The sequence below is a fragment of the Amphimedon queenslandica genome, unplaced genomic scaffold (genome assembly GCF_000090795.2).
Source record: "Amphimedon queenslandica unplaced genomic scaffold, v1.1 AMPQUscaffold_13078, whole genome shotgun sequence".
Lineage (NCBI taxonomy): Eukaryota > Metazoa > Porifera > Demospongiae > Haplosclerida > Niphatidae > Amphimedon > Amphimedon queenslandica.
Genome location: NW_003546686.1, coordinates 62,129 through 74,279, shown reverse-complemented (window position 1 = coordinate 74,279; position 12,151 = coordinate 62,129). Strand labels below are relative to the sequence as shown.

The 12,151-nt window shown below is 35.9% G+C and overlaps 2 protein-coding genes and 1 long non-coding RNA gene across 3 annotated transcripts in view; 2 read left to right on the top strand and 1 right to left on the bottom strand.

Moving 5' to 3' along the window:
- The first annotated feature begins 2,210 nt into the window (after positions 1-2,210).
- On the top strand, positions 2,211-4,418 carry LOC109585357 (uncharacterized). Its single transcript, XM_020001399.1, has 5 exons — positions 2,211-2,703; positions 2,749-2,829; positions 2,889-3,997; positions 4,039-4,283; positions 4,329-4,418. Exons 1-3 carry the CDS (start codon positions 2,629-2,631, stop codon positions 3,507-3,509), a joined length of 777 nt encoding a protein of 258 aa, XP_019856958.1. The 5' UTR covers positions 2,211-2,628; the 3' UTR covers positions 3,510-3,997; positions 4,039-4,283; positions 4,329-4,418.
- LOC109585359 (uncharacterized) overlaps positions 4,398-12,151 on the bottom strand; it is a 10,473-nt gene continuing 2,719 nt past the window's right edge. Inside the window, exon 4 of the long non-coding RNA XR_002186451.1 lies at positions 4,398-4,450. This is a non-coding gene — a long non-coding RNA (uncharacterized LOC109585359). The remainder of the gene's footprint in view (positions 4,451-12,151) is intronic.
- Positions 4,731-6,341, top strand: LOC109585358 (uncharacterized). The gene is made up of 4 exons (XM_020001400.1): positions 4,731-4,874; positions 4,928-5,146; positions 5,199-5,331; positions 5,373-6,341. Exons 1-4 carry the CDS (start codon positions 4,851-4,853, stop codon positions 5,660-5,662), a joined length of 666 nt encoding a protein of 221 aa, XP_019856959.1. The 5' UTR covers positions 4,731-4,850; the 3' UTR covers positions 5,663-6,341.

Here is a 12,151-nt window from a genome sequence, read left to right as displayed (position 1 = left end):
TACAAGTCCAAAGTGGCAACTGGCTGTGTCAACTGGTGAGGAATGATGGTAGCTATAGAGGTGGCCAAAACTTAGCCGGGAGTTAACAGGTGAAGTGGAGGAACCACTCTCATGGGTCTTCTATTTCTTCAGCCTCAGGGATTATTGGATTATTTTGGATCAGCTTGAAATACAGATTATCTTTAATTTTTGAATTTAATTCTCATCAGCATATCAACAATTTGATAGTCATTAACAATGTATATTGCTTAGAGACACAGGGGCAGGGGCTGGCAACCTATGACCAGCTTTTAAGCAAAGCCTGTGAGTTCAATGTACCAAACAACATATATTTCACAAATAGATGTAATAATGAATATAACGTGTTCATTAACGGCTGCTCGGAACAAAATGACAACTTCCTCAAGGCTCCAGAATAAAAGCTTGCACAAAGGATAGATCCAGGGCCGCCTAGGCTTTCCTTTGACCAAGCAATTATTATAGAGCCTTTGCAAGTGTCTGTTTTCATGGTGCCTTAAGCAGTTTGTGATTAAAGTAATGAAAGACTTCCAATGGCACAATGCTATTTAATCCTTACTCGTGTCACACACCATTTAGGTGAAGTGTATAAAATTTAGTGGCACAAGCAATGGCTTCATAACCCAGAGGAGTTAAAGTTCCCTCTGCAGAAGAGGATCCTCCACTAGCAGGAGCAGATGGTTCCCCTCAGTACTCTTTCCTCTGCAGTAGTCAATGTCATATAGTCAGTCAATGCATCAGTGATACAATGTTTTATAATCATAAATTTGAAAATTTACACAAAACAAATACTGCCACACAAACACTGACTTTCATTAAAATAACTCATAATACTAATAACTAGAAACAATGTAAAACATTAAAGGGCTCAGCCTCGTAGATTATTAGCTGGGAAAAAAGCAGAATCTCTACCTTATGTTGCTGCTAGAAAACTCCTGACTTGTTCTTTACTTTAAGCCTTGCTACACTGACTTTAAAATAGCCATAAGATATAAAAAGGCTGGCCAGTTTAGTGCAGTCAGTGACAAAGGTGACATTTGTTTGATTTTCATAGTTTATCTCAACAAAAGGAGTTTCATAGTTACTTAATTGCACCTGTAACCTTTTCAAGCAGTTGGAGAAGTCTTTGGACGGTGTTTTTGCCTTATCTTCTTGCTAGGAAGTAGGAAAATCATGACTTCTGATTCCCGTGTGCTGATCGCCATTTTATTTTCTTTCGGCCACTCCCACTTTCAATGAAATATTGAAATTAAGAATCTATTGCACTGCTAGGCATGTGCGGATATATAAAGGAGATACGGAATATGTACGTGTACAGACATACATACATACAAACCATAGATACTACATACACACATGGATATGAAACAGGAAGTCGGCTTCCAATTAACTCTTTGAAGTTTTACCTTGAACGTCATACTTAGCGGAGCTTGATCCTTGGCGCTTGTGAAGCTGGTTTTTTATTATTTTTTGTTAAAAGCTGCTCTATTACTTGAAACAGGTAATTATTTGTTGTTTATATCAAGGGCGTAGCTAGCATAAGGCTAGGGTAGGCTATAGCCTACCCTAAAGTTCAGAAGTCAGAATTTTATTGAAGTTTAGTACTTTACCTATATTGAGTTTCTGCCTTAGTCACCTATGATCAAAGATTATAAAAGTTTAGGGTAGCTGTCTCAACTGGCAGTTACTCACTCAGTCACTTTTGACACAGGCAAACAGAGACAGGAGAAAGAAAAGAAAAGCAGCCATTTTAGCACAATTATTATTAAGGTGGAGTCTTTACATAATTAATTAACTTAATTAATTAGCTAGCTTAATAAAAAGTGAAGCCATCACATTATCACAATGTCAGCTGCAAAGAAACAAAAGCTTTGTTAATTTTTATGCAAATTTTAGTTGAGTATAATTAGTAGTCAACCCAAGCCATATTTGTACTGAAGACGAGCATGAGGAGATTGAAGATGATGATCTTGTAAATGATGATTTTGCCGCTACCTTGAGTCTTGCCTGATTCCTCATCGGAGTCTGAGTGTGAAGAACACTCCATCTTTGCGAGAACACGCCCATTTTGCGGCTGTAAAGTGGGTATGGCCAAATCGGCGGCGCGCTTCGCGCGCCCCTTTCCCCTCATAGTCTACCCCTCCCTTTTTTTCTCCCTATGCCCTTGGTTTATATCATGTTATAACATGTATTTAACCATCATTACTTTAAACAGCCTTTTCTGTAGAGCCTATGAAGGCTTTTAGACAGTCATTCAGATTGTTTGTAACCACCTTTTTTGGACTCTCGAACATAGTTAGCCAGTAAATTTTGAGATTAAAATAGAGTATAGGATTTTACATGGACTGTATCTAGTTAGGTATGAATATACAAAGAAATCACAGAAATAATGACCTTTTACTATTCTTTTGTGTGCTTTTTGTAGCCACGTTTTTGGGTTCTACATGTAATACAGGAACATTTTGTTACTTGATATACATACATTGAGATCTGTTACATAGACTGCATGTGTTTTTTTATTTTTCTTGAGCCAAGTTTAAAAGTAATGGCTATTTTAGTATCGTGATTGTATCATGTAGGTGTGGTTAGACATAATTAATTTTTCAAACGATGCCTGGTAAAAGAAGCAAGAAAAGGATTGGGGTTTTAAAGAAGAATACAAGACCCAGGAAAGCAGTAGACAAGGTAAATTTCATATACATGTACAGAGTGAGCTTTTGTGTTTTATAGACCGCTAGTATGGAAATTGGAGATGGTTCTTGTAATGACATTGTAGATAATTTGTCCACAGTATGTACTAGTATTGACAGAGTAAGTATTCCTGTTTACATACTCATGATACTTACCGGCTTCTACATCATTTCATATAGGCCACTGATACAATAGATGATATGGGTGGAGACCATTCCTTTGTTACTTGTGCCTATGGTTTGGTGTCTTCTTTAACTGATTGGCATGTCACAGCAATGGACGAAAAAGTTCAGGTTTTCCATTTAAAGCATAACACTAGCTCATCATCTGTACCAGTAGCTGTCTCAAAAGTACTCACAGTGAATAATGATTATACTTGGTGCTGTCAGATGAATGGTCTTACTGTGCCACACTCCTGCTCTGCTCTTTCTTCTTTTCCTGATATTATTTCAATTCATGATTTTTCTCACCTCCTTACATCCATTATGATGAATACTGTTTGTCCAAGTAATGATGATAGTCGATTTGTAAAGTTTTGTGAGCTAAAGAATGGAAAATTACTGTCGGTATCAAAGAAAGTTGTTGCTGTCTTAGATAAGTCAGATCTTGAGGTAACCGTTCGTCACATATCATGTCATGTCTTGGTTGTTAACGGAAGAAGATGTTCTGTCTGCACAAAGTATCGTTCTAGGCTAAGATCTATGGTATCTAGTTTTGAGAGAAGCAAGCAACCGTTATCTAAGACTCCATCTATATGTACACCCCAGCAAAAGCTACAGAGAAAGTCACTGAGAAGGTAGATTAAAAATCTTTCTGACAAAAAAAGACAGCTGACCTCTCAACTTGATTCATTTACCAAAAGATCTGGCATTGATACTGACTCACTCTTGCACAACGACTTGATGACAGTAGTTTCAAAAAACCAGGTAGTTATCAACAAGCTATCTAAGAATAACTTTCAAAAAATTTTCTGGGAGCAACAAGTAATTTTTATTTCAATTAATAATATGTGTATTATAAATGTAAATTTATAGGTTTCTGTACTTAATAAATGTAGTCCAAATGCAGCTCGATATCATCCACTTTTCATTTGGTGGTGTCTCAATATTATGCTATCTTCCCCTAACACATATAATGTCATCAGAGACTTCGGGATGCTTATTTTGCCTTCTCAGAGGACTCTTAGGGATTATAGCAATTGGTGCAAACAACAGCTGGGTTATCAGAGTGAGACATTCACACAGCTACTACAGGATTATAGAATCTCTGAACTAAATGAAGCTCAAAAGTAAATATTTTACTTCAATTTTTTAGCTTCTTTATTGATAGACATATTGCATTGATTTTTGATGAAATGAAAATAAGGGAGGGATTAGTGTTTGATAGTACTGAAGGTAACATTATTGGCTACACTGACACTGGTGACATTAATGAAAAATTGAAGAAGTTTAAAGCTAAGTTATTAGGAGATGTCAAAGCTGAATCAGAGGTTGTAGCGACACATATGCTTGCTATTTGTGTTCAAGGTATCTTTTTTAACCTCAATTATCCAATTGGACAATTTTCTACTACTAGTAGGTATTACAATTATGTGTATGTAATATCACCTTTTTATTTAGCTATATCTGGTCAAGAATTATACCATATTGTATGGTCTGCTGTGAGAAGGCTTAAAGAGATAGGGCTTGAAGTGGTTCTAGTTGTAGCTGATGGTATTGGCAACAACAGGACCTTCTTTAAACTACATAAGGAAGATTACATGAAAGGTGGTGTTGTGTATACTGAGACCAAAAATATATACAATCCTAGCAAGTACATATACCTTAATTTTCTATGAATTATTTTTTGTACATACATGTATAGGTATATTTGGTTCATGTCAGATATTTGCCACCTCATTAAGACAACCAGAAATTGCTGGGAAAATTCGTCAAAAAAAGCAACTCGTCATTTACAAGTATGGCATGATCGTTAAAATTTTAGGTAATACGTACCTCTACCAATTTGTTAAACAGATAAATGGAAGACATATTTTATGGAAACATCTTATTGACTTATATGAATGGAGTAGGGAAGGTTCAGGGCTATATGTGGGAAATAAGTTGAAATTGGAACATGTCAAACTCACTTCTTACTCTCGCATGAATGTTGGTCTTGCAGCTCAAGTTAGTTTTAACTTCAGTATCATTACACGTATGATTAAAAATTAATAATTTAGGTGCTAAGCAAGTCTGTAGCAGATATGTTCAAAACTTTGAGGAAATCCAAGGAGAAGCAGGATACATCTATCTATGATGATACAACTGAAACAGAAAAGTTTTGCAGATATTTTAACTACTTATTTGATTGCCTAAATACCAGACAACTGTATGAAGCTGAAGATAAGAGAAATGATGCTATGTTGCCATACAAATCAAAGGATGATTTACGTTTAAAAGTAAGTTCATTTTCAGCTACATGTATAGGTTACTGAATATTTGACTATATAGTGGCTTGCAAATGACTTTCTTACTTACCTTGAAAGCTGGCAAAATTATGCCCAAACAAGGACAGATCTTTCTCGTGATGAAAGAAACAAGTTAACCTTATCACATCAGACAATTGAAGGATTAAAAATCACTGGTATAATACAATAATTTATCAAGTATGTTTATCTGCAACAGTCTATTCATTTCTAGAACTGATACCATTTTTGCTTTCATTACAAGGTGCCAAATTTGTCTTAAGTGAGAAATTTAACCAGGATGGAGTTGAAATATTTTTTGCAAAGCAACGTGCACGGTGTGGCAGGGGAGATAATCCGACAGCAAAGCAGTTCATGCATAATACTCAGGCCATTAGAACTACAAAATCTCTGTCATTTGGATCCAGTAGTAATATTCGAAAGAGGAAACTTTCCTTGAATGTAGATGAATTGAGTCAACCAATAAGGAAAAAAGCAAGAAACAAATAATTGAAATAATTCTAATAACGTCATGCATAGTGAGATAATAGCAATAACAATAGAAATAATCAGTTTTGTCATTTTGATTTCGTTTCGTAATGATGCCTTTTTCTTTGCTGTGTCACATTTTTTTCATTTGTCCTCTTCAAGGGGAGATAATCCGACAGCAAAGCAGTTCATGCATAATACTCAGGCCATTAGAACTACGAAATCTCTGTCATTTGGATCCAGTAGTAATATTTGAAAAAAACTTCCTTTGAATATAGATGAATTGAGTTAAAGCAAGAAACAAATAACTGAAATAAATATAATAAAGACATACATAGTAATAACAATATAGAAATAATCAGTTTGCCATTTTGAGTTCCTTTCGTAATGCCTTCTTCTTTGCTGTGTCACATTTTCTTCGTTTGTGCTCTTCCAATGCCATAATTAGCCATGGAGTGGCCTCTTATTTTAACCCATTCTCTAACAATATCATATAATAATTGCATCATCTCTTCAGTCTCTTCAATATCTATTACACATTCACTCCAAACTCTAAGGATATCTTCATTTTTACATGCCAATTTATGTATTTCCTCTACATTTTCCTTATTTGATAATTGTTGATAGGTGAAAATCTCAACTTCAACAAATAGCTCAAAACCCAAGTCTGTTACATATTTCAAACCACCCCTGTCAGTTGCTTTTAACCAATCTTCTGATGAGTCTTGACTATCAACTGTGACATCTGATTTTTGAAATAACAAAGCATCTAAGCATTCTTTGAAGATGGTGTTGTGTCTATACTTTGTAATGAGCTTACGCACCACTGATCCAGCAACATATCTCACAGCATTTTGCTCAACGTGAGTAAGGACTCTAGGCTTTGCCAAAATGGAAACTTTGGAAACTGCAAGTTCCTTCTCCAATATCTTCTCAATGTAACATTGCCATAGAATATAATCATCACAGCAACAATTTGGTATTTCTTGTCTATCCATCAACTCAGATAACATGTTAGGCAGAATTTCAGATCTAAATTCATGAAAATTTTGATGGAATTTCATAAAGTTTGTTGGTAATAACAGCTCTTTTATCTTGTTTTTGATGCCCAAAAGAAATGACTCTAATTTTTTCTTATCATCTCCCTCTAATTGCATTAGCATTTTGATATTGCTTAAGACGCCTTTGGTAACAGTTGTGTCTACTTTAAACTCCTCCATGGTACGAACTTCGTCCAATATCAGCAGTGCATTAATTTCTTCTGGCTGTCGTGAGGCCATCTTGATGTCTTGATTCTTACGTTTCAATCGCGTATGTGTTGTAAACGTCACTTCCGGCACCAAGGATCAAGCGCATCCTGTTTCATATCCATGTGTGTATGTAGTATCTATGTACAAACAAACTCTACTCATCTTAGTGGGCTTCGCCCAATAAATGACATAGGCTGCCTAACAAATTTATTTAACACATTGTCTTGAATAAATTCATTTAGCAGCCTACACCACTGCAGGCTGAGCTGCACTGATAGGCTGAAGCATCTATGGCTGCAGGTCTATTTTTTATTATCAATAATAAAGACAACTCTTGAGCAGGGTCTCTCATTATTGCGAGAATAGAGATCTGCTGTAAGTTTTACAATATAATCGATCTAGAGCTTCAATATGCTTCTTCTTCAATCTAGAAGTCATGAGAGCCTCAAGCTCCTCAAATGCTCTGCTGGTCATACAGACCATCCTGATGACTCTTTCAGTAAAGAAACAATACTTTCTATAACATGTCAATTTCTTAATAGATAATTGATCAAACTCAAAACAACACAGAAACTGCAAAACTACAAAGATGAACGATTGCTATAAATTACTGAGATCATGCTACATCTACAATATCAAATTATAGGCAGTAAATGATAACACAAGAATAGTAAGAGCTACATGTAGAGGTACATGTAGCTGCAGAAGCAACAACAACTTAGAGAGGGAACGCGAAGAGGAGGAGGAGGAAGCAAATGAAGATGCTCATCTTGCAGCAGCTCTTCAGGATCATTATTGTTCTTAAGAAAGAGCCTTGCCATCAGTAGGAGGAGGATGATGAGGAGAAACTACCAGTTCCCCCATCATGCTCTACTGCTCTACTGCAAGCCAGTGACTGCATGTGATCAGGAACAGCTAAAAGGGGCCTGTAAGACTGGAACTGGAAGCCACTGTGCTGTAGACCTCCCTCTCTCCTCCTCAGTTGGTGAGTTTGGAGTAAACTAAGGTTTAACCATCAAGCTACTTGCTTTGTATTTTTAATAGTACAATTGATGTTGGTGAAATAAACTTGAAGGATTTAAAGAAACAATGAATGACAATCTACCATTATCTACCAATAAATCTGTCACACACTTTCATTTAAAAAAAATAATATCAACAAATAAATATACAATGAAAGAAAGAAAAGAAGATATGTAACATTAAACAATACTCTGCAGCAAATGGGATATTTCTAGGAGATCTAAGATCCAATTACAGAATAATGCAAGTTAAAACAAAAGAAACATGCTAGTATGTGAGCTGAAATTTGATGTTAGCAAGGACATAGCAAGATTAAAGTTCACAAACCTTATTCAGGACGTTCATTGCATTAAAGGGCAGCAACAAGAAAAAAGGAATTTCTTACAATAATATACTCACTCATTGTCTTAGTGCATACATATGAAGCCACAGTTAAGTCTGCAGGAGGAATGATAATGTTGAGTTTATACCACAGGATGATGCGGTATGAGCAATCTAGTGTTGAGTCTGTGGCTGCTTCCACTCTATGATGGTGGTGAATGAGCTCCAGTCAGGAGGAGGCATGGTATGCTCTCTCTGCCAGTCCATAGTAATAAGCCGGAGGAGTATGTCCTGGCCCCTCCCCTGTCCTCTCTATCGTGAACGAGGAGACGTATTTAAAAGGCAATTTACCATGGAAGGAGGTGTCTATGCACTAAGGCCTTTAATGTAATGTACAGATGTCACAAACACCTGACGTTGTATTGTCCGACCATGAATTCAACGATCTAGATTCTTGCTTGTTGATCGCCTCGTGTCAACAATGAAGTCTGTTGTCATTTCAACTGTTCTTTAATGCAAGACTTATCAGCAGAAATCATTCCAAACTCAATCTGCTAGGAGATACATGTACTTTTCAGTTGAGGGATACTGGGAGACCATTCCTCAAGTAAAAGCTGCAGATTGAATATATTTTTGATGATTGAATATTTCTTTCTGTAAAAAGTAATAACTATTGATTTTAATAACAGCCACCATCAAACAGTGGTTGCTCTCAAATAGTCGACTGCCTCCCTCAGAGGCTGTATCCTTATTCGGTTGCATTTTACATAGCTTTGCTAACATCAACCAGAAAAAATGTCTTCCATTATCCCTGAACATTGTATGGGAGAATAGTATTCAGCTGTTTAAAATTATTTATGACAAGCAACACTACAGTATCACTTTCTCCAGAAGCATCTTTAAATCTACAGATGAAACGATAATAAACCATCTCTTCCATAGGATGGTGCAGCACAAACACTCAGGACTTAAATCTATTATATCATCTTCCACTGAACAATGTCATCAGAAATTATTCAAATTGGAATAAGAACCCACTCTCTACTGGGAGGTATTTTCTCAGACGTGGAGGGGGATGCTTCTCTTGGCTATCTGTGTTGTTCGAATTCATCTATATTGCCAGTCTCATTTTATAAGCTCATTAAGGGCATTATTCACTCCATTCTACTGTCAAATTCTACTGTATGCTGCTGACCATGTGAACTATTACTACTTTATACTACTGTATACCACTGTATAGGTAGTAAACTAATCTTAATATTATTGTAAGTAGTTATTATTAATATTGTAGTTATTATTAGTGTTAATGTTATTATTAAAGGTTAGGTTATGTTACTATTAGTGATTCTAAAAATAGATCCTTTTTATTGTTTTTAAGTTCTGTGCTGCATACACAATACTTAGTTGATTAGTTCCTAGTTAAGTATTTTCGTCATCAAGAGCAAACGCGTGCTATGGTCTTCACTACGTCTGAAAATTACAACAGTATACCACTGTATACTACTATATACCACTGTATACTACTGTATACCAGGGATGAGGCCAAGTACCATGGTGCTTGTACTTCAGTACAGTAAGTACTCAAGTACAGGTACTGGGATTAAAAGTCAGCTGAGTTCTGTCAAGGCTATAAACCTTACCATAGATCTTTGGAGTATTCGTCAAATCCGCTCCTTCATTGGAATCACAGAGCACTATTTTTCAGCAGAGTGGAAGTTGCAACACATTATGCTTGGATGTAATCAAATCCATGGTTGACACACTGCTCAAAACACTGCCATTTGGTTCAATGAAATCATTCAAAATTTCACATAACAGAACAGGTTAAGCATGTTGTGACAGACAACGCATCAAACATAAAAAACCTTTCCTTTCCCTGCCTGGATATGACGAAGAATGAGAAGGTCAGGTTGAGACTAGTAACAGTGATTCTGAAGATGAGATTCATTTGGAACCAACAAGCTATTATTTGGAGGGTTCGTCTTTTGAACACCACACCTATTTCACTCAAACATTGCAGCGTGTCATCAAAGATACAATGAAGAAGATTGGTCAAATCAGCAATGTGCTCAAACGATGTTCAGAACTGGTTGCCTTTGTACATTGCTACAGATGTACTTGAGAGAGATAACAGACTGCAAGCTGACAATGCCACAGGGTGGAATTCACAGTTAATAATGATTAAAAGATTAAACCTGTTCTTTATACATGACAGCAAGCTTTTAATGTTGGAAGGTACTCCACCACTTACTATTCATGACCGGAATATTCTCAAGGATATTGTTAAGATACTCACTCCATTTAAAGAGGCAACAGATTTTGTACAAGTTAGCTGTGTCCCATCTGCGTCCCTTATGTAAAAGGATTGCAATATCATAAGAATAAACATATCTCTCCTCTTTGTATTAGTGCTAACAGAATCTTTACAGAAAGGGATTTCATGCTTTATGAAAAGGGAATGAAACATACATACTGGCAAGCATTGTTGATCCTCATTTCAAACTTACATGCAGATGGTGTCAAAGTAAAAGAGATAAATTGAGGTATAAAGCAATGCTAAAAGATGAAGCATCAAAGTACCAATCTCAGCAACCAACCTTTCAATAATTGAATCTACAAGCAATTTACAATGTCTGTCCAAGAAAAGAAGAAAGAGAAATTGTTGTTTAATTTCATGGAAGGGGTAAAAGAAATGACTAATGGAAATTTAGATGTGGAAGAAACTATTGATAAATACCTATCTGCTTCCTACCTTCCAATGGATTCAGATCCAACTAATTTTTAAAAGGATAATGAAAAAGAATGTTTTAGTGTTGCTCAAATGGCCAAAGACATTTTAAGTATGCCAGCCTCCTCTGCCTCCGTGGAAAGACTCTTTAGTATAGCTGGGAGGGTTTGTATGCCTTTAAGATGCTCGTTAAAAGATAAATGCATTCAACAATTAATGTTTATCAGATGTAATAATTCATTTAGTCAATAAAATTAAACTTAGTCAATTTATTAGTAAGAACAAGTAATTGTGATCTAAAAGGTGTATTTAGAATTGTACTTAAGTACATGACAAATAGTAGTACTTGGACTTAAGTACCACTTCATAATTGAAGAATGTACTTGTACTTATGATAGCTTTAGAGAACTTGTAATGTACTTAAGTACTGTATAACGTGCTTCGCCGCAGCCCTACTGTATACTACTGTATAGTACTGTATACCACTGTATACTACAGTATACTACTGTATAATACTGTATAATATTATATACTACTGTATACCACTGTATACTACTGTACACTACTGTATACTACAGGTGCATTGCATATGCACAAGAAAGACCAACACAAAAAGTAAAATTACTGGGTAGATCACAAACTGCCTTAAAATACCATCAAACCAAACACAAAGCTGTTTAATACATTATTAGGATACATTTGAGGCCTGCAATTATTCGCAGTGATAAAAATATTCAGACAATAACACCACATATTTAGTGTTCAGCTATTCATCTATTCTTCAGCAGCTTTAGTGGAGCCATTCACCAATAGTGACTCATCCTCTATCCATTAGCTTCTTGTATGGGCCTCTACATCAGAGCTCTTTGCTACAAATTGTTGCTTCCGTGTGCTGATGATAATCACACCCACGTCAATAAACACTAATTGGAATGGGTGGAAAGTTCTAAGATACAGCAAGACAGTAGTTCCGAAAAGAACTAATTAAAGCAGTTCAAAAAGACCAAGAGTTAGTAATACAACAACCAAAGAACAGTACAGCAGCCTAGGGTACTTTGCTTCAATACTACACCATTTTCAATTAAAATAGCACCAAGTTGCTAAGCAATTGCTAGTCGTGGAAGAAATCGTCAGTAATAGCAGCTGTGAATATATCCCAACCTACGGTATTACATATATATGTACATG